This window comes from Calypte anna, chromosome 5, assembly GCF_003957555.1.
Source record: "Calypte anna isolate BGI_N300 chromosome 5, bCalAnn1_v1.p, whole genome shotgun sequence".
NCBI classification, from domain to species: Eukaryota; Metazoa; Chordata; class Aves; order Apodiformes; family Trochilidae; genus Calypte; species Calypte anna.
Window position 1 is genome coordinate 10968343 of NC_044250.1, and position 27502 is coordinate 10995844.

General features: G+C 35.8%; 1 protein-coding gene across 10 annotated transcripts in view; it reads right to left on the reverse strand.

The window, feature by feature from the left end:
* The window catches only part of SOX6 (SRY-box transcription factor 6), a 334845-nt gene that overhangs the window by 187695 nt on the left and 119648 nt on the right, over positions 1-27502 (reverse strand). For all 10 annotated transcript variants that reach the window (XM_030450938.1, XM_030450944.1, XM_030450942.1 and 7 more), the window contains 2 exons: positions 26348-26591; positions 15525-15735 (listed from right to left, as the gene is read on the reverse strand). In XM_030450938.1, coding sequence (XP_030306798.1) covers positions 15525-15735; positions 26348-26591 — 455 coding nt within the window. The remainder of the gene's footprint in view (positions 1-15524; positions 15736-26347; positions 26592-27502) is intronic.

Consider the following 27502-nt stretch of genomic DNA (forward strand, 5'->3'; position numbering starts at 1 on the left):
CTCATTAAGAAATGAACAAACAAGCCTCACAGTGTAAATATTTTGGACTATTACAACCCACTCTGGATGTTTTTTATAATACAATCTCAACTAAAAAAGCAGATTAGTACTAAAACTGACAGATTGCACCAATGTAAATATAATTTTAAAGCTATTTAAACCTTTTAATCTCATCTCATTCAGATTTCCACATTCAAGGTTCAAATAAGAACCAAAACGACAAGTTTAATAAAGTATATAATTTCATTTCATAGTATTTACACATTTTGCTGAACATAAATTTTAATAAACAGCATGGATAGCTAAAATATGGCTAAGAACTTTGAAAATTGAGAAAGAAATTACACTAGTATTGATTCAGATTTATATTTTGAAATGTTAGCCCTCAAGGAGCCCTTCAGCTCATGCTTTAGTGTGCTCCCATTTTTTTACTGCAACTGCAGTTGTTCAAATTGGTTACAGTGAAGAACATTAAACAAAAAAAAATTCCTAACTCATGAGAAAGGCCAAAGTATTTTTAGAAGTTTGAAAATAACAAATTCTGTTCAGTCATGAGTTTTCTGCTAGTAATCTGAAATAGAGCTATCAGCTAGATGGAAAAGTGCAGTGAGAAAGAGCACAAAGGGTTAAGGGAACAAGTTTTTTTCTGTGCCTAATGACATTCTCAAGTATGGTGATTTTGGGGGCCCTTTATTTTGAATAAGGAGTATATAAAAAACCCCACAGTTCCAAATCCAGGATACTTTTTAAAACACTAGCTATGTCCCCTTGAACTTTTCATCATTGTGGTGAAAATCCACAAAATTATTCAAGTGACAAATCATATTTGCACCTCAAACCAGACTCATCTCCTTTTCTCTTATTTTCTGTTCTTTGTTTTGTTTTCATTTCTGGCATCACATCAGCAAACATTCAGTGGAATTATATCCCAACACACTCTTACCAGAGGGAAAGACACACGCATCTCAAAGGATGCAAACACACAGTGCTACCATGGTACCTTAAAAGCGGGTATCCAACTGGTGCTCCATCTGTCAGCTGCGAGACAGCAACAGGTAACCAGTAGTAATATTTTATTACTCATACTAAGTTGACTTCACCAAGGAGATTAACTGCATTGGTTTCCACTACAGATGAGAAATCTAAGCCAGTTTGAAACCACTGAATACCAGTGGCCACAAAGTTTACTGATCTGTAAACAGTGTCATTACAAACAAAATTTCACCTCTAGCTTTTTTACTTTATCAGATGTTATATAAACTCAAATAATTTTGGATACTTTGGTATGTTACAGACAAAACTAGAGGCCGTCTGTTTTAGAAACAGATTTTATCCTGGTACAACCCTTTTAGTGGCCTAATTTTACATGTGCTATTGTACTATGATACAGTTTTTATCTAAGAATTTTCTAACGTGTGTTTATCCCCTCAACAAAGATACTTAATAACCTGTGTTCCATCACTTATTTAAAGTGTCACTATGGCTTATTCTTCATGTTTATTTGGACGTACCTACCAACTTTCTGTTTACGTGGAAATACATACTTCTGGAAAATTATTTTGAGCTTTCCTTCAAGAAGGACTGATATGTGACAGTCCAAATGTCTAATCAAGATAGCAAATTTAAGATATTTTTTCATCATACAGAAGTATTCTACTCTATCCTAAGATAGTTTGGATTCTGAGAGTAAGAATCTCCAGCAGCAAGCACCTAATGTCAGTATGCACGGGCAAAAACGTTTTGTTTGCACTCACATAAAGGGAAAGAAAAGCATACTGCTTATTAATATCTACTGAATTGTTTAAGAGGATTTTTAAGATACAAGTTAAAAGAATTTCATAATTTTGATTTCTCCTTTTCATTTAATAGTAGACATTCATTAGGACCCACACACTGTAATAAATTATAATAATTTCAAACAAGAATTAAATTACTAGGTACCTTGTGAAAGAGCCATTTTTCCTTAGGTACCCTGTAATCTAACTGTCAGATTTAAAATCTATTCCCAATCAACTCTTCACAACATTCACATTTATTCATCTATGCTAAATTAATAAAAGGTGTGAATAATACTGACAAAATTGATCATTATTGTTCATGCAGATTTAGAAAATTATAAGGTAATCTAAAATATAAAAGGAATTGAGGGAAACTATTACAGTTCTTATAAATAAATTCATCCTTTACTATATTCTTTTTAAATCAGAAGAAATCTTCAACAAGAATTTATTCAGATTGACTAGCAAAGCTATTTAATAAATTGCACATTTTAGTATAGAAGTACTTTTTTAGTTCAAAAACTATTTAAAGTTTATGATGACTCTAATGCAAAATGAGGGTTCACCCAAAATCTTAAAAAGTAATGCTGAAATACCAAAAATGCTACCCAACATAACCCAACTGAATAGATATTTTGGTAGGTTGAGCCTAGGATACATTAAATGCCTTCCATGAGATTCTAAGTGAGCTCAGGTAACACAGAAGTAAATGGGAATTGAGGTCACTGGGAATCTCTTGGAATCCAGCTCTGACAGAGTGTGGCAACTCTGAAAACAAAAGGGTGAGTGTCCCTCCCCTCTTCCTGTGGAAACAGATACAAAAGGGGACAGCACTCTCCAAGGAATTGAAGGTGTTACACAACCATGTGTCCTCATACACAGACTTATCAGCAACCAGAAGGAACCCCTGGCTATTACTACAGTTCTACATAAACCCAAAGACAATGTCTATATTAGACTGTCCTGTCCCTTGCACATTTGCAGTAATTCCTCCCATCTAACCTCGCTGACCCTCTCCCCCCTAACGGGGATCCCTGCAGATAAAGTAAAGCATGTCAACATCTGTTCCCATTCACACCGATTTTAATTTACAAAAAGAGCTTTGCTATTTTCAGAACAGGCTCCAGAGCACAATGACAGATTTAAGGCCTTTAATGGGGTTGCATTTTGAGTGTGTCAGCGTTTCATACTCACCAGGACTTGATTCTAAGGGGCTGCACCAAAGGAAGCTGCGGGGGGTTAGAAACCACAAGGGTGTTCTCCTCACTAGCCCACTATTTACCTATAAACCAGCTGACAAAGTTTTCATGTCCTTAACAAACCTCTGTATTTGTAGCTTTGACCAGAATTCAGAGCCCCAGAGCACTGGTGATACAATTCCTTCTGCTTCATTCTATGCATTCCTTCTACCACCACACACCTTTCTGAAACTCAGCATATGTGTGACTGGGGTACGTTTTCTAAACTGCTTTTTCATGCCGTATGTCTCACTTGACTTGTGAAACTACTGATTTTTGTACAAGTAAAGCTAGGTGAAAGCTCTTTCTGTTTTTTTATTATTGTTTCTGAGCTGGTTTGTTTTTTGTAAAAAGCAGTCTTTGTTTCCTCCTGCTCTAATGTATTACAAATTTCACAGTAACTAAATAGCATTTTTCTGAAGCTCTTTTAACTGAACTTTATTTACAGATTACCCTTGTAAATCTAAAGAACTTACACATTCTACTAGAAAGCTGCAGAGCAGGCAGACTGAGAAGATGACAGTTGTACAAAAACAATGCACAGAGCTTCAGGGAATTCATAGGGACTCAAAATAAATTTCTCCATCTCCACAAGAGGGTTTAGTTAGGGGTTTTTTTTCAAGATATACAATATGAAGAACAACTTGGAGAAACAATGCACAAGTTGTGTTGTAATCACATAACAGCTAAGACATGAGCAGCTGAGCAGAAGGAAGATGGGCAGTGGAATGCCATACAGTAATCAGCACTGTTGACTAATCAGAATTTGAGACACTAGAAGGTAATAAGGGTATTGTAAAGAATGGCTTATTGAAGGAGCAGCTGTTTATGTGTAGCTCACTGTTAGAATGAGTTCCACTAGATGATTGCCATGGTATGTTTTGGTAAAAATGTTTTACTAAAAAAAATTTTTAAAATATTAAAAAAAAATCAGAAGTGCAAGTGCAAGGGTATCTCTGGGTATCAACACTGCAAGTATATTAATAGAAACAGAGATCTAGATACTGAAGAAGTCAAAAAAATTACATAAATTCAGTGGCCCAGGAAGTTAAAAGAGAATATTCATTACTTAGGCAAAGCCTAAATGTCATCTTTGTTAGCCTCCACCACTGAGTGTTGTTGCCATGGGCACAAGAGCTGAGGTGGTTATGAAGGGTAATAGACAAAGAGGAAAAAAAACAAGGGAAAGTGTAACTACAAACAACTACAGAGACATTTTAAGACATTTATATTTGCACTGGCAACCAACAAACACAATAAACAAATTCAACCTAATTTACAAAACAAGCCAATTTTAATACCCCTCCACATAAATACAGTAATAAAATAGTGCTATGATCTCAGCTAGGAAAATCTAATTAAATCTGTAAAAAGACCAAAAATAGAAAAAATAGTCAGAATCACACCAGTGAACGAGGCAACTCACCACAGTTTTGGGACAATAATCATCTTGTTCAAATCTATGTGCCATAGGGTTGTTCAACAGTTCTGTTTGTTTTCAGAAACCAACTTACAGTTTTCTTTTTAAAAATATCTTTGAAGTATTTGGAGCAGGAAGAAGACTGCCTACCAGTAGTGGAAATTTATCATAATCCATTATTTAAAATATTCTACTTTGGACAGCAAGGGCTTGGTAATATTTAAAAGCAGTCAGCAAGCAGTGGAAACTCTGGTATCTTTTGTAACAGTTCACATGTCAAACTGGCAAAGTGCCCACAGTGTACGGCAGAAAAATCTATTTAATGTCTGCCCCACAAGGCGACATGAGGCTTGATTGGCAGAAAGCAGAGAGTGGCTTTTGATCATGTGTCCTAACAAGCAGTTCCAGCTCCTGTCTCTTCGGCTGAACGGCTCCACATTACCTATTCAAACAGAAGTGACAGGCCACTGCCCTACTCTTTGGCTCTAGTCTCACGCAGTAGGAGCTATGCTGGAGACAGAGCCACTGATTAAATATATCACTTTTTCAAGACAAGCAGGTTGTCTGAATCAAAGTTGGACAGAATAGACTCAACATTTTTAAAAGAGGATATAAAACTGGAGCTGAGTGATGTTAGGCCAGTTTGTACAGCCTCAGGGATTCACAGACTGACAAGGGGAATAAGGAACAGCAGAACTCATAAAGCAGGGTCAGAAATTAGCTGTGACACCTTGGCCATTTTCCCATCACTTCAGGGCCACTGTGCTTCAAATCCTGTAGTCTCTTTTTGGCCTTTTTTTAATGATTTAGTGAGCTTGGAGGGGGGACTTAAAAATCATTAACAATCAAAAGTTGTAAATTGCGGTTTTATAATAAACGATAAAATCTGAGCCACATTTGGCCAAAATACACAGTGTTTTCTAATTAGATTGGGGCTTTTTCCTTCTAGTCTCATCAGCCAAATTATTGTCATCAAATAATTTGTCAATACACTACTAGCTACTCTCGCTTTGAGCAACAACTTAAAGCTGGGGAAAATGGCTGAGTAGAGATACTTATTATATTGCCCTCTTAGTTCATTAACAAATTGGTTTGATTTTTCAGGCTATATGCCTGGCCTGCTATGTTATCTGGTACACAGACACAGGCAACAGACATGCTGTCCAGTCATTACAGCACAGAAACAACAGACAGACTGAAATTTGAAGGAACCAATGTTCTTCAACTAAATTTTGAATTACAAGAATAACTGCAGATGTAACAAAACCTACTAATAAAGCTACAAGAATGGTTTTTAAGCACCTGAAAACACAGTCCATGCTGGAAACTGAGCAAGCTAAGTAAATGAAGCTTATTTTAATTAGCGATGCACGTGCATACCAGATCTATGAATTACTTGTGAATTATTCAGAGTTCTGTACTAAAAGATAAAATTCCGATATAAAATCTAGACAGATTTTTTTCAGAGCTACTCCTGCAGTAATTCCATTGAAATTAATAGAGTCACCTCAGGAACAAACTTGGTTCAATATTTATTTTTCACTATGGCAATGCTTCTGCCATTTTAACAAGCCTCTGCCCAATGTGTTAGTTTTTGTTTCACTGTAAATATTTACAAGTAATCTGCTTGTTACATATTTAAGATATGATAAGGACTGCTAAAACCTACAGAGAACCAGAGCTGTTTTTAACATTAAAAATGCAGGTAAATTTGAAGATAGAGTACAAAGAGCCTAACCCTCTACTCATGCATAGCTCTTAACACATAAATTGTAGCTGTAAATACAAATAGCATTCAGGCTTAAGGTGGTGTCAGACTAACAAGAAATTCAGTACAGAGCTCTCAATGTTTTTGGTGCCACCACAGGCATTCCAGACTAGTGTTCAGAGTTTCTCCACATGGTTGAAAGAGCCTGCTTGCTCCTTCAAGCTTGCTAAACATTTTCAAGCAAACAAAAGACAGAAGAATATTCAATACGATTTTTTTTTTGGTTCAGTGAAGATCATGATTCACCGTAGAAGGTGATGTCACATCAAGTTCTTTAGGAAATGTGAGCCGGCAGCAGTGCATTCATGTCAAAATATGACAAATGGTTATGTAAAGCATTAAGTAAAACAGTTAACAAAAAGGAAGATGAAAATAAATACACATTCATACTTAGGGCACTGTGCCCAGGAACTCCAGGCACCTATGTACAACTAAAAACATATTATGATTAATAAAAGAATACAGCTATTAGATACATTGCAGAATGCTAGGCTGCAGAACAAGGCTTTACTGATTGGCAGCCTATGTTAGACTGACCCAAGCCTGCAGCAGAGTAGGTGCTACTAAAGAGAACACAGCATGGCTGAGTGGAGCTATCTGCAGATGTTTAGGCAGTACTTGCCTTCACGACTATTTAACAAGGGCTACTGCACTCATTTTTTCATTAATATGATCTGAATTCTACAGAAACACCAGTAGTTCTACGTGTTATTAAAGTAATACAGAACTGGGAGGATTTCAACACATCACCAACTATTAACACTTGCTGCCTTTTGGAGATCAACATGCCAATGAGTAAATAAGGAAGAAGCCTGGCTAAAAATGGAAATCAAAACCCAAATACACTTATGAAGCACACAGACATGTAGTTAAGAAGACTGAATCACCTTTTCCTTCTGTTTTTGCCCTTTGCATTCCTCAGCTATGACACTAGGAAGTGAGAACACACATGCAGAGCTTAAATTCAAGCTGCATAGGTGAATAGAACTCAGACAGGGCTTGAGCACACTACTTTGAAGTTCATTATAAGATCCTTCTTCACTTTAAAGGTACCAGATTAATCCTACAGTGCTGAACTAAAGGCCTCAAACTATATTTGAGGCCACATCTGTGGTGCTGAGGGTTTTCCAGTATGAGCAAGACATGGGCATACTGGAGAAAGTCCCAGCAATGGGCCACAAGACAACCAAAAAGATTGAAGTCTCATATGAAGGGGGGCTGAGAGAGCAGTAAGCATGTAGCCTGGAGAATAGCAAGCTCCAGTGCATAATATATAAAGATCTGATGGCAGCAGTAAAGAATACACACCCACACCCTTCTCAGTGGTGCCCAGTGACAGGCCCAGAGGCAATGGGCACAAATGAAAATACAGATTTCCATGAAGCAGAAGCAAAACTTTTCCTATTGGAAGCATGATCAATCAGTGACCAGGTTGTGGAGTTTCCATCCTTGTGGATACTCAAAATGTGTGACAAGGCTGATGTGACTCAGCCTTGTGCAAGCTGTTCTAGGTGAACCTGCTCCAAATGAGAGGGTTGGACTGGACAATTGCAAGCAGTGCCTTCCCACCTCAGCCAGCCTCATGTTCTCACTTGATGTGACCAACAGCAAATTAAGTGCAGGAGAACATTATATATTATCACTGATATAAACACAGTAATGTTCTTTCATGTATTGGCTGTTTTACTTGAAAGAAGCAAGCTGCCTTTAATTATGACATCCGAAATTTTATGAAGATGAATTGAGTTCTTAGAGAAAGAAGGATAAACTCAAAGTCCTGTCTCCTCCCTCACATTCTAAAACATTTTAGAAGATTTCCAAATTTTTTAAGCTCAGATTCTTCTCATTGCAAATTTCAGGGAAAATAAAAATGTTTTTAAAATACCTAAATAAAGTACTATTTTAAATGGAGAAAATGAACTGTTTTTTTTTCCTAATTCTTACTTGTATTTAATAACACACAAAAGTAACGGTGACATTAAATGGATTAAATAGTCTCCTTAACATAATATTTGTTTGGGGTTAATTAGCAACGCTGAAGAGTAATCTTAATAATTGTTTGTCATTGCCACTGGCAGCAGGTTTCCCTCGTGAAAGAAGTAACATCTTTGAGTTTCAGACAAATATCCAGAGGTGAGAGTAGCTGCTCTCTGTGTCAGATGAACAAGAGAGCTCAAGCACGTAGCTGCCTCGTGCAGCCAGGCAGTGGCTGCCTCTGCCTCTCTTGTGGAAACCAAATAAAGTTGTCAAAATTATTTTAAAGTAATGATAAGGTATCTAAACCAAATACTGTGTAGAAAAATAGGGAATATATCAGCATTTAAAATGTATATACTGCTGAGCATTTTTACTGTCATTTCTTAAAGAAAAGCAGATCTAATTAGCTGTATCTGCAAAGTGCGTACCTAGCATTTTTATTATGTATTTTGCTTAGAGTTGACATTTTTATTCTGACAAGCACTGTCTGGAGAGCTCTCAATAAATAATACATTTACAAATTTCAGTAAATAAGCACTGGACACAAATCGTTATCCTTACTTACAGCTGGCCCTCTCTAATAGTGCTTTTACAAGTAAGGTGACTATTCGGTCTAATGCAATACTCTCAGTGCTGGAAAGACATTTTCATTCATTACCTCAGTCACAAGCACTTAAAGCACTTTTAGACCCTGTTGCAAAACAGCAGGAATGGCAAAGCAAATAAGACCAACTAAAACTAAAGTTCATCACCAAAAAAACCTGAGGTCATTCATGCTATGGAACTTGGAAAATGCAATGGTATCCAAGATCAGTCACATACAGTCTCCAGCTTTCCCTCATATTTATAAGTTTCTATTAGCAATATGAGGAAGTATTACATTCTAGTCCCTACTAATAACCTGATGACTACAAAATATGTTTCAATTCCCATTTTAAAGCATGATCTGATCATAACGTTTGTGCCACAGTACATCAGAAACCAATGAAGTTTGAATTTATTTTTCTGGTGCCAAGACCATGCAAGTGAAGCAACACTCCGTATTTTTGCAGCTATTTACTCACATTCTTCACCACAGAGCCAATGTCAGTTGTACCCATTCATAATGAACTTGCATTTCTTACTCTCCTAAGGAAAAAGCTGGCTTTGTAGGTACACTTTTTCAATGATGCTGTCATAATCCTAATAGCCCACAAATATCATCAAGGTAAAAGAGCTTATACAATGCTTAAAAGAAGACAAAAATTTAGAGGAGCATAGTGCAAAAAATTATACAGAATCGAAGCACAGAGACAACTTATCACACAGGAAGAATTAAATGAAATTGTATCCAAGAGCAGACAGTGTCAGGATTGAGATGTACAGTGGAATCAAAGAAAAAGATGAGACAGCATCTGAAGGTGAGACCTTGGAACACAACATTCACTGGGTAGGAACTGGTTGGAATGGTCAGCAGACGCTGACATTGAGAAGATCTCAGCCTGTTTCAGCTTAATCTGTTCCTGTCTATGAGACTGTCTGTAGCTCAGTGAGGAAAGGCTGAAATTCTTTGTTGTAATGAAAAGGATTTTAATTATCCCCGATATTCAGGGCTGGATAAAGACAATTCCTCAGTGTAATATGAGCACATATAAATTGTGAAAGTAAACATCTACCCCAAAATACTTGAAAGATTTACAATAGCTAGAAGGGATGTCCCTGAATTTGAGACTTTCCCCACATCAGGATTTGAGCTATGAGCAGCAATGTTCAGTAGCAAAGGCAACAATTTTGAAGAAGTGGCAGAGTTACAAAACTTCAACTAGAAAACAACCTGCTCTGGGAAATACCACCAAGATAAAATGCTCCTAACTCTACCTCCCTGCCTGACAGTAACCAAGGTGTATTTTCAAGTTCATCTTCCAACAGACCCTGTTATGAAAAATGCTGCCATCACACCCATGTGAAAAAGATGATGTCCATAATCTTTTCATTTATTCCCATACATGCCTCATGATACCTATGTAAAAGCCTGCATGCTGCTCCCCATTTATGTGCCATAAAAAATTTCAGAACAAAGAATACAGAAGGAAAACTTTTAAATGCAGCCCCAACTATGGGGCTTTTTATTTTGGAAGCATGTTTGGAGCTTAGCAACGAAATTCTTCAGCCTCTATGTTACTACTTATGGCTTTAACAAAAAGCAGGTAAAAAACATCTATTAGATTAACTGATTCTGAATTTTCTTACCAAAAATGTTTTTAAGATGAAGAAAGGGAAATCTGAGGATGATACCTGACAGATGTGGCAAGGTCTTTCAAAGATAAGGAAAGGATTTTGAAGAAAGTGGCTTTTTTTCACAACTAAAGGAACTGTCTCTAGCTGAAAGGAACTGCAGTTACCATTTAAATACCATAGGTATCACAAAAATAGAGCAGTAGTATTAATTATTTTTAACAATTAGTTTGAATAATCCTAATATCATTTAAAAGCCTTGGAACAGAACGAAATATCTGTAGCCATGAAGGAAACTTAACTATGAAGAACAAGGGACAATAAATGGCAGGTGTATGAGGTCAAGAAGAGCTCATGCTTTCAGCAGTGGAGATTGTGAGTACAGAGCACACCACAAGGCAGGTAAGTTCAACAAGTTGAATTAAATCTCAGTAAACTTCTGAAAAACCTTAAAAAATATTAATTGATCACAGACAGACCTGATATTGGTCTAGACCTGCTCCACAAAAAGAGGACTCCTGACATGTAATGTCGTCAACAGTTGTGCTTAAAGCTATGCCAGAAAACTAGTATATACAAATGCCTGAACTCTGTCTGTTCTCAGCTTTGGGAGGCTTAAAACTAAACCACTCCATTCAGCTAATGGATTCCACGAAAACAGCAAACAAGCAAAAAAGCCTTATTTTTTTAATATATTTTTAGACATACTGTATATCACTGTGAGTTACATATATCCCATAGAGAGCACAAACAGGTGCACATGACATAGATGGAAATTTAATAATATACTGCTCTTTATATAGATGTTCATTATTCCAACATGCATAAGTATAAATCTTTGATCTCTGAATGTTCAACTGTGGTCTTCAAGGAGGAAACAAGAATGGGAAGCAGTTTATAAAAAGCTTGTCCTAGAATTCTGAACTGAGTTTGGCTGAAAAATGATACTGTATACACTGCTCAGAATCAAGGTCAAAAGTGAATTAGGAATCCAGGCCCTGAGTAATGAGGGCTTAGCACTTAGCAGAAATGACATGCTCAGTTTCCAGCTCACAAGTGCCAGCTGACCTGCCAGCCCAGCATTCCAGATCTGAAAGGGGGAAATCTGCTCTCCTAGCCCCAGACAAGATGTGTACTACTAATTATTGCTCTTAGACAATTATGATGAAGTACAGTAGGATAGTTGTTTGGAAGGCAATTCTCAGCCTAGAATTCAGGCAGCTCAGGCAATGTAAATCTGTCTCACGATAGAATTATAAGCAATATTCTGAAAGAAATGTATTTTGCTGAAGGAGGATAGTAAGGGAAAGAAGTAATTTGACCATACTATCTAACATAAACTCCTCATCTGAGCTGTAGAGAGGTTTAATATTGTACTGGAAGATAGTTCCATAGAAAAAAAACAAAAAAACAGTAAAACAATCATTCTATTCACAGAAAAATTAATAATATTAATATATTAAAGTTATCCAAGAGGCTCTGAAGTCTAGTGTGTTAATTAAATTAGACACCTGTTCATTTCTGACCTCTTATGTCTTATGAGAACACATGTCAGCAAAGTCTTTACATACTCAAATTAACTCTAAATATTTGTAGCATTCCTTTGTCTTTTTTTTTCCAGTTACAGTTTTCTCATCAGTTTTCTCACTTCCAAATCATTACAAATTAGGACACAGACATGCCTTACTACAGAAAGCATGCAAATACTGGACCATGAAGTAAAAAACGTTGTTTATCCTGTGATGCTGGTAATTTTTGTTGAAACTGCAAAATAATGCTAAAAATTTACCTAAGGTGCAGTCATTTCTGTATTACTCGTGTTCCCAGTATTATACACAAGACATGACACTGGCTGAAGTACTATTATTAAAGAGAGATTAAAACAGCTGTACATTATGCTGAAGCACTCACTCTTTCCTTTACAAACAGACGGTCCTGGATTACAAGCAGCACTTGACCATTTAAATCACTACAACAACCAGATTTAACCAGCTGGGCCATATTCTCTTAGGCAATGCCTGTTGACCTCCTCAGTCACAGCTGCTCTGATGAAATTCTCATTAGGCAACTTATTTTCAGAAGCTAAAGGACTCTGATTAAACATATCTATTTAACTATGATAAAGTATTTCAGGATACATTTCTTTTCCAATGTTATGAGGTACAATGAAGATCACAAGTAGCATATACAAGCATAACAGACACCTAATAGTGAAGGTATACCACAACATATTGAAGTATTTGAAAACAGCAACTCATATTACTCAAATTCAGATCCTAGAGGTGGACCAGAAAATTCCTATAATAACATTCAAAAGACTTCTTGTGGTACACATGTGGGGGTTAGAGCAGATGACTGGAGTTCCTGAGTTCTTTATTTCACTCTAATTCTACAATTAGCTTGACATATGACTGCATGCTAGCCCAGTTCCCACAGCTATACCAATGACCATGGAGCTCCTCCCTATGAAAAATGTTAACATGTACTATTAATTCATTCAAAGGAGTGATGCAAGACTTAAAACTCCACAGATTCTTCACAGCAGAAATACATGTATTTTTCCCATTACAGTCATTAAAGCAACTACATTTATATATTTATATTCTTGTAATATATTCTATATTATTTTTATATATTTTTATATATTTATATTTGTATTATGATATATGTATCTGCTAAAAAAATCAGCAGGTGGTTTTCAATTTGGGTGAGCAATTTTATGACAGAACAGGACTTAATACTCAAAGGGGTCTTCAACAGCACTGGCTGCGTACCATTATAAGAAGAGAACTCCATAGAAACCTATTTTAAAGAAGAGATGTTAAAGATCATCATGCATGGTACATGTGTGATTAGGCTATTAATTATGTGGCTTAAAAGGGACTCTAAGATAGCAAAGCATTTCCATATTATCAGACCTCATTTCTCCAATTGACTCAGTGCAGAGTCAATTGCAGCACCCACAGCCACATGAAAGATCAGTCTTAAAATAATAATTATTTTTAAATGTTATGTTATTCAATTCAACTATAGAGAGATTACTTCTTTTTAATTCAGAGAAACTTCTGAATACTGAAAAATGTATTCAAACCTCTCATAAGAATTTAGTATTTCTAGTCTACACTAAACCACTGAATATAAGTGCAACACTCTGAAGAATTTCCAATCTTTGTATTAATGATTTTTCCATGTTTATATAGTTCTAGTCCCATGTCCATTAATTATTTTCTGTAAAATGGAAGTGACCTTTTTTCTACAGAATATGCTGGATGGATTGACATGAAGATACGGTCAATTAACTGAACTCTCAGGTGACTTTAGAGTAGTTTTCCGGTGTAATGTGGTCTATAAAAGATTAAGATTAAATATTATTTTATAGATCAGAAATTACCTCTATTTCATAGCTGGTGATAACATACAGTATGGAAGACTCAGACTCTGACAGAAATCTCTCCTCTGTACAAATACCACTCCTAAATCAACTACTGTAAACTAATACAGAGGAAGGGAAGGAAAATCTCATTCATTAAAAATTCATTAAAAAAATAAGCTACAAAATGCTTGAAACCTTACAGTAAAATATTATGTTTAAACTTTTCAGTGCAGATTTTTATTATCATATCATTCAGTATAATCCTGAAAAAGTCTTAGCTGTGGTGTCACTATAACTTGTATACAACTTGTATAGTCCTGCAGAAAAGTATGAGCCAAGACCTTTGCTTAGCATGGAGTGTCAAATGACTATTACTGGCTGCAAAAAAAAAAAAACAACAAACCCTGCCAACATAACATTTAAAATAGTCTTCCTAGTCTAGCCACCAAAGCTAAGAAAGAAATTTTTAAAAGAGTGATATTTGCAGCTGAAAACAGACAGATGGTAGTAAAGAATCTGGGACACTCTCTCTTTAGAGATGTTTCACCAGATTCTGAAAGGACACCTATAGAACACATTTATCTATGTGCTGGCATTTAAGAATTGTGCCAAGAAATCTGAAAGCCTACTGCCATCCTTGTATGATTTTATCCCCCATTTACACGTATTATTGGTATCAGGATACATCCCCATTGCTACATGGAGCCAAGAGTTCCCAAAATGCAGTTTGAAGTGCACTGTGAGCATGCCATGAAATTGAGAAGGTAAAATCATTCTGAGCTCATTCCCATTTAAAAGGAAAAAGGGAGTTCTACTGCCTTGTCATTCCACTAGAGTACAAATATTCTTCCTGGGTTATTTTTAATGCCACAAAGCAACACCAGTAAAATAACTAAAAGAATCTACAAAGATGCCTCCATGCTTATCTTTTTCAGAGATTCCTGCTCTCACATCTTCCCCGTTTCAAACTCATGTACAAACTCACAAACCAGAAGATATTGTTGCTGAATCAACAAAGACTCCATTTTACTTGACATGGGGCGATAGTTTCCTAGTGGACCCTGACAGTCTGCACACATATACTGATAAACTCGTTCTCCAGTTCTGTATAGCTGCTATCAAGGCCAAATCTTTGCAAAGTCAATGAAAATATCTGAACAAAGACTGAATATGTAAACTGTCTTGCAGCTCAAAGATTCGTCCTCATTTTTATCTCTCCCTTTTAACACTTGCAACAATATCTGAGCAGACTCTAAAAAAAAAAAATAATTTGTTCAGCAGCAACTCCAAATATATAGGTCAGAGCTAGGTAGCCTATACACTATTTCCCATTCTCCTAGCCACAGGTGCTGGGTCATTAAAGTGATGAAAGGTGAGAATTTTTAAGACTAAATAAAACAGTTCATATTTAACTCATTCCTGTTGTTTGAAATAAACATCTATCTTTTAGAACAAAAAGAAAAAATACTACTGAAGAATATCCCTTGCAACTCTACAAGCAGTTTAGAATTCAACATAATGTCTGTTTTGACCCACAGACAACCAAGACAATCTAGAAAGTTTTTTAAAAATGGCATTTTAGTCTAAAATCCCTCATGGATCTCAAACTACCATTTCCATGGTAACCTATGAATAATTTTAATCTAGCTTTTGCCAATTACACATTTTCTAGCTCTTGCTATCCAACATATTCTATATGCCATAAAAATTGTGGGGTTAGGGGGTGGGGAAACTATTGGTCTTATCCAACACATACCTTCTTGCTCAGTCCTGGTCATTTCTTCTAACTTCTTCTGCTTCAGTGTGTCTACCACATCTGCAAGGCTTCCTTTGCGGCGTTCTGGGGTTCCAAAATTAACACTGCTCATGAGCTCACTGCGGTCACGACCTCCTTCGTCGGGCTTGTTTGGTGAGGTAGAGGTATTTCGGAAGGAATACAAGGAACATAACTTATTACTCTCTGACTCCTGCAAAGAAACAACAGTGAAACAAAGTGAAGATATAGCCTATCTCAAACAGGTAAATGTTGAAAGCATTATTTACTAGTCTGTAATACTAAAAAGCCTATATGTATATTTTTCGGTTTCAGTGCTTGAGAGGGGTTCTTTTTTCCCTTAAGGCAAGGCCTCTCTGTGCTTTTAACAATTGTGCTTCATGCCTGAGATACCACTCATCAAGGATTCAACTTGGCAGAAAAAAAAAAACCATTTCAGCACTTATTTCTATGAATGTGTTAAGCTTTTACAGTTTCAGTTAGTTCCTTATGTAAGGGCAATATATGTAGCACTGAGAGACAAAACACAGGCAAGGACAAATTACACCTGGATTGAACCACTGCTAAAGAAAAACAACATAACTTTAAAACCAGAAAAATAGTCAGGCCAAGAATGACTGAGGAGTAAGTAATCTAGTTCACAGCTCAGCAAGGCTTATGGAAAGTATCTACCTACGTTCATTCACTGCTCTCTAAGTTAAACACTTCTCCTAAGGAATGATGGTTAAAATGCTTGTAATATATAAAAGGAGGTGTTACTTTCCTAGATAACATAGATAAGGAGCAAGGAAATGAGTTTATTGCAGAACAAGTCATGGATTCTGGTATAGGTATTGAGACTACAGAGAAGGTGTATTTGGTTTTCACTACAGAGAAGTGAAGTTGGTTCCCATCCCTCGACAAAAGATAAAACAGAGTATTCAAGCAAGTAAAACAAGTAAACAAGCAAACAAACAACAACAACAAAAAAAAAACAACAGAAAAAGGCATTAAAAAATGATGAGAAATGCCAGTTCTCCACAGTTTCATGATAACACCCAGCAGTCAAGCCCTTCATGGACTTCCCTGGCTAAGACTCCTCATTCTGCCAAACATAGATGCAATATTCACGAATCTCCATTTTCACTATTTCAGCTAAAAAAAGGCAAATATTCTTCATTTTGAAAACACTAACCATCAACATGAGACATAAGTCTCCTTCAGTTCTGATTGGATTAAGAAGGATCTGTGCAATGTAATAGAAGGAGCAACAATGAGCAAGTGTGGTAACTAAGGACTTTGGACTGCATAGAAAGTGGTGGTGGTGACAAAGTGTCATGAAGCCCAGCAGCATATGATCAGTACAGCACTGTTATTGCCATTGGATAAGGAGGCAGCATTGGCTGGTGATGTTGAAGGTGTATTTATCCACTAAGGCAGAAAAACAGAAGACACTATCACATCCTAAGAGTAGCTGCACCCCTTTCAACACAGGAGGAGTGACAATGGGTTTGTAAACCTAGATGGAAAGAGAGGTGACAAAGAACATTTTTCCATCTGTCGAACATTTGAAGACTTGACATTTCAGCCATTTGTATTCATTAAAGAATCAAACATCACAAAGGACAATATCTTAGACAAACCAGGTACAGAGATGAATTTATTTAGTTGCCTTAGAAAAGGAAATCTTTCTGTTCATTTTTTTCTGAAATATACTTTGCATTTTTCTTAAAGCTTAGTCTACGTTTCAATGGAGATGAATAAAGTAGTTTGTATTTTTCAAAATTAAAATCTACATTTCTAGAATACATTTCCTCAATGAAGAATTAGTATTATCTAGCATGGTAGAATACTATATAACATGTAAGACATTTCAGCACACCTCTTAATCTGACAAAATTATTTTTAGCATTCACTAAATTTCAGAAGTTACTTCAGTAAAATTCTTCAAAACCAGAACTGCTTAAGTTCTGTACAAAGGAGATAAATTCTTTACACTTTTTCAGAAGTTTCTGTTGGAAAGGGATTGAATAATAATTTTCTTGGCAGTATAAAAAGTATATTTTCGTGTATATTTAGATTCTAAAGATTTTAGTTCATTTTCCTATCAGTGGTCTCACTGGTTTTAACAGGATAAATGAGGCTACTGCTGTGATGTAAATAAGAGTACTGGAAGTTGAAGCAGTATTTTTCATTTCAGGAAGCTGATGTTTATAGCAGTATCTGCAAACTGAATCATGAGCCAACTCACAGGGACTTTTATAAAGCCCTTTCACTTCCAAAAGAAGAGCAAACACACCCCAAATGACAGTTCTATGGGTGAAAGATTGTAGGCTGCAAAAATATTTAATACTCTTATTTCTATCAAAGTACAAAGTCAAAGTACAAAATATGGGGGCTGCATTTAAGGGCTGAGAAGAAACACCACAGTTTGGGAACTCCACAATCATAAGGGGAGATCTGGCTTGGGACAGAGCTCTGTTTGGGATCCTTGTAAGGGTTAAGGACAGACCAACAGTCTGGTGAGCTGGATTCTTTGTCTGGAGCCTTACAAGGGGGAGTGCACAAGGCTGCAGACATTAATAAAGAGAAGTTGCAACTCCTTTGTGGTGGCATTTATGTTTCAGGTAGGGAGGACAGATTCTGTCTCAGAGAGAATTTCTCTGAAGGTAAAAAAAGAGGAGCTTGGGAATTGAAACTGTGGGCTGTACAAAATCCTAATCACAGTGTTAGTTAGAAATGTAAGAATAACTACTGTAACTTTGATTAAAAGTTGACATCTGCAGTCCTACTCAACAGCCAGATATGGAACTGTTTCTCTAAGAGTTCAACTGAAATCACAGGGTGAATGGCCAAGAAGTAGAAAGCAAATATTACTAACATAAAAATGTGTTAGCTGAATTGCTTATTTCCATGTGGATTAGGCTTTTCTGTTATAAAGGGATATTTATCTGTCTCTGCATTGAATGGGACACATGTAAACACCCCAGGAAAGTTGGATATCCAGAGTGGTTTTGATTCCAAGTACTAGAGGCATGCTGGCACTTGGAACTAGTCTGGAGTTAACATATAATGAAAGCAAATGTTTACAAAATCACTTCCAATCACTACATTAAATAAGGTTTCCCATTTTGAGAAACTTAATTAAATAGAATTAAGATGAATTATAAATCTAAGTGATCATTTCCAATTCTCATCTGATTAAAAAAAAACCAAAACCAACAAAAGTTTTATTAAGAAAGATTTATCTCAGTCCAGGGCTGGAGAATTACTGCTATGAGCTATTGTAAAGCCTCAGCAAATTATGCTAGTGGGAGGGCAAATGGCAAGTATTGGAATAAAACCTCAAGTCTTTAACTCAGCATTTACTCTGATAAAACTTACACAGATTTCACTGCCAAAATACAAAAAGGCTGAATACTATCTGTAAAAGACTTGTATTTTGTCTCTGATACACAACTAAAAACCTCAAGCAGAAACAATACAACAGTAAGCACTAGTTCTAAGCCAAAAAATAATGTTAAATTAAGAAAAAAAAAAAAAAAAAAAGAAAAGAAAAAAAACCCAACAAAACTAACCAACAAACACAAAACCTCAGGAAGGTAACTTTCATTTAGATCAAAGGATTAAAAATGAGATGATGTCATAATCCGGCATACATGAAACGAGTATGGCCTTATAAATAGTCCACAGCAAGGCTATATATCTTTGAAAGCAATAGGCAGTCTTTTTGTTTGATGCAAAATAGGACCACTAAATTGCAGTAATCCCTCCATATCCAGTTGTTGTAACAAATGAAATGAATCCAGGTACAGCAACTCTCTTGGGTAGAGAGAATTTAGAAGGAGGATTTTATAAGGATTTTTAATTTTTCAACTATGCAATGTAAATCCTTCTCTTTACAAATTAGGAAATCCATCAAAAATTGCTCCATTCCAGAATAGAAAATAACTTCAAATTTCTTAAATCCTCTGATCAATACTTTCTATATAGCAATCAACTCACCCACAAATGATATGCATAAATTTATGTGAGCTTTTGTAAGATTTAGATGCTAAGGATTTCCTTAATTATCCAAATACCATATGTTGTAACTCTCTTTGTTTAGGATTGGTAATAAATCACAACAATATTAAGGCTTTATGTCCTGGACTTGGTAAATGCTCTTATTAAGTAAAAAGTGTATGGACAACCATTTACAGAATGAATATTTAGACTTGTATTTTCATCTAAACTGAAATTGAAGATGCACTGTGATCAGTCACAGCTGATTAGCACTGTTTACCTTTTGGGTAAATAAAGACACATATTTTGTGATGAATGCTTGGCAGGAGCTGCCAAATAAAACAAGAATTGTGTGGCTTGGATATTCCAGACCACTTTGTATATATCCAACTTCCTCCTATTAGGCCGTCTTAGTTTTTCTGACTTATAACTAGATCCACTGTAAATATAAAAATAAAATTTATATTTATGTTTTTAGCAATATCAAATGCACACAGAAATCCTTCTCTGTATATAGTTGCATGACATGTATTACATGCTTTATGCTTCCCTGTTAGCATTTGCAGAGGAATGCATGCAGGAAACCAGCCTGCTGCATAGAGTACTTGTATTTCTTTAAGGTAAACACTGATGAAACATTTGGAAGATTGAAATAAAAACAAGACATTTATGAGACATAAAGGTATCACATAAAACTGTTGTGAATTACAGTAACATTGGCTGAATCCCAGAACAGATAATCCTTATAAACATGCAGGAATGCTGTAAACTGTATATGAATGTCAGTGATACACTACATTAGGAGATTCATATTACACGTGGTGCTGCATAAGTCTCAGTCACTGGATTTTTCATGGCCTCAAAGATTAAAATAAATACGTGTAGTATCTTTCCTTCCTCCATGAAGACGTTTTATATACACACTTTTATTATGCTGAACAAAGATACCAAAGTCTGGTTTTCCTTGAGCTGTCAAAGTACAAAAGAAATGCAAAAAGTCCTTGCACAGATGTAGTAAAGTGCTGGATTTTATCTTTTGGCAGGTGCTCAATATGCAGCCCACATAATCACATGTTAATGACTGGAGTGTGTTAATCAGCATGCATACCTGATTCCTTCTTGCCCAAGGAAAAAAAAAATTAACAATTTAGAGCATGTTAATGCTTCTACTTTTGAAAAAATTCATGTTAATATACAGAAGTGAATTGAAAACTTTTCAAAAATTGGTTTGTAAAAATAGGAAATGTTAAAATAAGAGGAAAAAATTACTACAGGTTTAGATGAACATAAACTGCAACTCCTTCACAAAGAATTTAGGTGATGGTTAATTCTTTTTAAAAACAGCCAACCTTAGCATATAGGGAAAGGTTTAAAATAGATCACGCATTGGTTAAAAAAAAAAAAGTAGCATCAAAGTGAAAGTGATACAAGTATAACACGCATACCAAAAAGTACAATTATGTACTCTTTATTCCTCTTTAAAGGAATTTATTATTCCTCTTTAAATAAAGTCAGTTTTGTATTTCACAACTCCAATTAAGCACATTATCTTATACACTTTTAGGGAATTTTATTATTTTTAATATGAAATGTAAACATCATTTTATGCTAAAGCCAGTATAAATCCTTGATCTTTCAAGCCTTTAAACGTGCTAAATTTTATCTTTTTAGGTAGACCTAATAAAATCAAGTTAAGCACATAAATGAATGTTTTTTCACTCAAAAAAACGTGCTTGAAAAAATATTTCTACCTTTTTTGCAACAGATTTCTCACAGAAGTTTATCTTATGGAAAAGTATCATATCGTCTGCTTTTACACACCCCTTATTTTAAGCCAAAACTTTGTAACCATGCAACTACATACAAAGGTATTTATCTCTTTAGTTAGATAAAAATACTGGTTCACTACCTGGCATGCAGAAATAATATCATAAGCCCAGTAGAATTGCTGTTGATTGTGACAAAACTCAGATTTGTACATGTAAATAACAGCTGCATGAGCAATCTAGCACATACAGAATTGCAGAGTTTAGGGCATTTATATTGGATGCGTTTTATATGCTCATATCCATCCTGTAAATGAACATAAAATTTCAAAACATGTAACTGGGTCTGCAAGTTCTGAGAATCTGAAGCCATGAATTAAAATAACAACAAATACATGGTGTTCAGCATGTGTAAACATTTTGCAGTGATCCTTCCTAAAAACCTGAGTTTATTTTCCTTAAAGGGTAGAACTTTCAACATGAGAAGTTACCAAGGATGTGAGAGGGTGGCAGGACTGCTTGGTTTACATAGTGACAATAATCACTGAAATAGTAAGGGCTGCAGAATACCACATATTTCTGCCTTTCTGATGCCAGTAGTTTTGCTGAAGCCATATGAAGTTAAATTTGATACTTGATGATATGAAATAATTTTAAAAGGAACAAATAGATGTGGCATGAAGAGATCTTCACTTTTTCTGCTGCATATACAAATCTGCTCCCAGCCCTGCTGGGACACACATGCAGACACAGCGGAAAGATTTCCACTCTTCTGGAGAGAAGTCAACAAAGGACAAGAGAGTGGACATAATTATGAAATATATGCCAGTGTTGTCATTTGAGATAAAATCCAATGAGATCCATTTCGTTTCTAAACCCAAGTGGTCTCTGAAGGGTGTTACAAAATGTATTAGGAATTGCAGCATGTATCTGGAGATAATTAACTTGTATAGGTGTTTGTTTGCCCTCAGTCACAGGGAAGAAATACCCATCCTTCAGACCTGACTGTTGCTGTGGTTCCCTGTAACAGTCTCTCACTGCATCACTCCAAGTAACAGCAGAGTAAAAAGATGCTGGTGCATTCACACGCTGTCTGTATCCCCTCTAAGCTGATGGGCAAGGAAAGGTAGAAGCAGTAGAAAAGGAAGAGTCCATCATATGTGCAGTGAGAGGCATAGTGCCTGTGAGTTCTTCCCAAACCCTGTTTCCAGATTGTTATTTTGGGATTGTAGATGGGAACAGAATTTGCCTCTCTCTTCTTTTTACTGTTGGGGGGTGGAATTTTGTGATTTGGAGAAAGACTCCCCATTTCATTAGGTTAAAGCTGCTCAAATGCATTGTTCACATGGTACATATCTAGCCTCAATGCCATTCCTCAGAGAGGACCAGACCACTTGTCCATCTCATTTTGTACTTGTTGATGGTATTGCTTTCTTCAGAGAAAAAATACAAAACCTTCATAACTTAGCTTACAAGACATTCAGAGCTCTGTATGAAAATGGGGATCATCTCCGCTTCTCCAGTGAACAAAGCACAAATTATGATTCTCCATTTCCTTGCATATTGGGATACAGAAATTCAGTTACAATTAAATTTAGCAAAAGTAAATATTTTTGGCTTTCCCCAGTCTTCCACTCTCAGTCTGTTGTCCCAGGAGTGCCAGGTTTTGGAAGAAATCTAAAAATTTAACTGCATTACTTGCCTGCAACTCACGGGAGAAAGTAGAATAATTTCCTCATTATCTTAGCACCACTTTGCCCTCTTCCCTTCAGTTTACTGCAGCCTAAAACAGATTTTATTTTCTAGTAGAACTACAGACAGCAATAAATACCCATATGTCCAGGTATTTTTATATTAAGCTACAGTTAGAAATACACATCCAATCTTTTCAGCTCAGCAATATGAAATTTCAGAAATCTTTTGGTTGTTTTACTTTCTCCCCACTGTAGCATCAAATCAGCGTAAGTCATTACAGGTCTGACGTTACAGTTGTTACACATTGCTGAATCTGTCAAATGGAAAGGGAGCACAAAGGGAATTTCCAAATGCAGCTGCTATTTCCCATTTGTTAAATCCTTTTATTACACCATATAAGTACACAGCTGGGAAATACTATAGAGTGGGAGTTAAAACAAAATATTTTGGCTTCCAGACATTCAGAATACACAAAGGACTCAGTGGAAAGCAGTGCCTGATATCAAAAGGGAGTGAAAGTTTGAAAACATTTCTAGCCAGTGTGTTTTTTTATGATAATACATAATGTAGTTTAAAGGTATCTTAAATTACAGAAAATGCTGCATACCATAAACGTTGGGAAAAAAATCCTCAACCTCTTTTTTAGCCAAATTACCCTAGTACAGCATCTTATTTTCATCAAAGATCTGTACAGCCCTCATAGCATGTTATGATGCATACTGTGTGCTGTCACGAGTTCCAGTGAACTCCTCAGTAGTTTTAAGGGCACAAAGGGTGCAGGATTGTGCCCTTAATTAGGTACCACATAAAAGAGAATTCTTTTTTCCCCCATGTCGACACAGCATTCTTTGAATTTACTATCTTATAACCAGACAACACATATTACTGATGCATTTTAATGACAGTACCACTGTCTTTACTTTTAGTGTAAATGGTATGAGCAGGTGCTTCTTCAAATCTGCTTTGAAAGGACCCATCTGGGAAAGGTCAGAAGCATTTACCTTCTGGGAATTTGTCTTTATTAAGTAGAAAAGTGGTCACTATCCCAGCACCTATCTCAAAATTGCCCTACCCACCTTCTGGAATTTGTCTTTCTGGAAAGAAACTCTGACACTGCCTTAAAGGAGTATGAAATACTGGGAAACTTGCAGGCACCTTTGAATTCTTTTTTAGCAGGACTGCTGCCTATTTGGAGACTGAAGTGTTTCAGAGAAATTTTATGAAGTTCACTGAATTTTAAAGGTTTGCTCATGAAGGACATAAATAAGGGGGAAAAAATAATAAAAAGGAACTAACAAGTTACCCCAAATGACAGTCACTCAGGGAGAAAAGAGATTTTTCACCACTTCACTGTTGTGATTTAACCAGACATCTAAACTGTAAGTACACTGGGACCTTCTTCTATTCATTCCAGGTCTCTCAAGTCCAACCAAACAGCATGCCTTAGGACTTCAGCTTCCAGTTCTAGCCAAGCCTTGTCAATTAGAGTGTGCACTTAGAAATTTGCTCTCCATTGCTGCAAGTGTAAATCTCACTTCAGAGCATGACACGTGAGGGAAGTGGTCACACTGCAAGTGATTCTGTCGTTTTGGCTTAAGCACTACTCCAGGTCCAAGGAACACCCTGAACCAAAACCAGATACCTTGAGGGACTACTGGAGGCTAGGAATTCCTTTCTCTCCAAGATACAGAGTCATTTTATCAATGTTATTTATATCCTAACACCAAAACTCCCAGAGTGCCTCTGAATGAACAGAAAAGTAGCTGATGAATTCACAGATTTATTCTTTCCATCAGCAAACCTGATCAGTCCTTTCCAACCTGCATTCAGTTTGTGCTCCTGATAACATACGTGTTAAAACTATTCTGATGTGCTTCCTGCATGACTTGGGCAAAAGAGTTACTCTACATCTAAAATGAGGTTCCATCTGAGAATTCTGGATAGAAGCCATGAATACAACTTCCAGCCTACCTTGCCAGATCACTATCCTATAATAATTTTTTTTAAAGCCATTTTTAAAGTTTAAATTTTGCTTTTTTCATATATTCATAGGCCTGACAAAGTTCTGCACTGGGTTAAATATTGTATTACAGATCAGATAGAATTTTCCTGGTTTGGTTTGATCTTTTGAATCAATTGAACTTTGGAGGACAAACAAAACAAAACCAAAAAATGCCACACTATATGAAAAAAATAGATATTAATGTACTGCTATTATTTAATTAATTTCAAGCATCCCAATATGCACATAATTCCAGTATCTATGCTGATTAATGAATTATTATTTCTATTCAAACCTAAAATGTCTATTATTTTTAGTGGTGTTAAAAAAATCAAGAATTATTTTTAAGATCATTGAAAGATGCTGATTTGTACTTTAAAAAAAAAAAAAAAAGGAAAAGAAAAAGAAAGAAAGAAAAAGACTTGTTGAAAAAAATCTGCTTATATACATTTAATAAAAATATGAAAAAGCAAGATACTCTTTTTAAAGTAATTCTGTGAATTTAATGTCTGTAAAGTCACTTTCCAGGGAGTCTGGAATTATGATTCTAAATTTATAGAACACCTGGCTGCTCCACATACCTTAATTCTGTTCCTGAGGAGCACATGCAAGGAAAATAAATTGACTGAGATGCTATGCCCATTCAGTCTTCATTTAATCTGCCCATTTATTGCAGAGTTTTGGGGATGCACAGACAGAATTACAACTGCAAAATAATTTTATCCACAGTGCTAAATCAAGTAGAGATAACAATTCTGATCATTGCTAACATCACCTATATAATCTAGAGCAGAAGAGCATGACAGTTACCCCCAAACACCTTTCCCCTCCACAAAAAGTTATTTCCTATAAATAAAGCAGGATGTTACGTGTCTCCTAAAATTCCTGCTTCTTTGTTGCAGTGTAAAGCTATAATATTCTTCAATTAGTGGGTCCTCTTTCTGAGAAATGAGTAAAAAATACATCAAAGTTTCTTCCTTCAGCACAACACTTTGCAGATGACTAACAGTTGTGAGCTACATCCTCCTGTCAGGAACTAATGCTTGAATATACGAGCCAGAAAGGTTATGACATAAATCAAGGAATGAATGAAAACATGATATACAGATGAATTTCCTTTCTGAAGGTGAACTAATCAAATGACCTCATTCATATAGACCTGTATACTTAAGAAGATTATACAATTGTAATTTACAATTACACTATATTGATGCTGATCTACTGCTAACACTGCCAGTTTAGCATTTATAAAGCTTTCCACTCCTGAAGGACTGTACTGAACAAGTTTTTCAAAATGGAAGCAAAGAGTCTTTTACAATATTAATTTAGAAAGTCACTGTGAAAAGTGTGAAACTCACCATTCTGTGTTGGGCTGAGATGACTCCATCCCACTCAGGATCTTGTTGGATGGTCGTGACCAGAGTTGGTAGCTCCTCGGAGTGAGGTTTGTTGTGCATTACGTTGTGTAGAGGCAGATGAGAGGCCGCATGCTGATCACTGTTGCCCTCTTCCTTGTCTCGTGATGCTAATTCCTGGGTCATTGTTTCCTCTCCATCAGCTGCACATGCAAATGGAGAGGTAGTCTGCTTGGAAGACATTCTTCTACAAAACAAGAAAAGCAGACAAAAGACATAGGTGTTTAATGAAAAAGTCAAGCTCAAAAGAGGCCTCTAAATACACCAGACTTGCCTACAGTAGCTTAATCACACACAGTCTACAAAAGGACTTTAAAAGTATGGGTTTGGACAATCTAGATCTAAAACACAAAGTATACACTGATGCTAAGACAAGGTCAGGGGTAAGCTATAAGATGTCATTCTATTCATTTGGACTTGACAAACAAAATAACTTTCTCCAGTCATAATAAATTAGCGATTTTATTGGTATTTGCATGCAGCTTTTGCATAGGAGTTCCAGCCTTTAAACTCTAACTTGCATGAGCAATATGAAGGTTAAAAGCAAAACATTTACATTTTACCCAGGTTTTACCTTTTGGAAAGTGTTTTGAGAAGTTCATGTGAAAAGTGTTCAAAAACTGAATGGTTTTATTACATGGGTGGACAATATCTAAATAATCTTTTACAGTTTGAATTAAACATCTAAAATAATTACGTTCCATTTCATAGTAGGCATCAAGCATAGGATATACCTCAGCAAATTACACTGAATGACTTAAAAGTGTAATGAATGAATGCATTGATTTGTGTTAAATGTATTTTTCTAATAATGGCTTCTTACTACCATCTCGTATGGCAAACACAGCTTTCACCACACTTTCTGCACTGAGATGAAAATATAACTGACTTCAAGTCAAAATCTGAAAACAATTTGTTTGAAATTTCTAATAGGATTAACTGCAACTGTTAAAACAATCATTAATAAACTTGCAAGAGCACAGCTAAAATATATTAGCTATTTTCCCAGGTTTTCATAACTTTAGGATATCCTTGACATTGAAATTGCCGAGAAACTGAGGAATAAGATCTTCATCTTAATTGCTTTTTAACAATAAT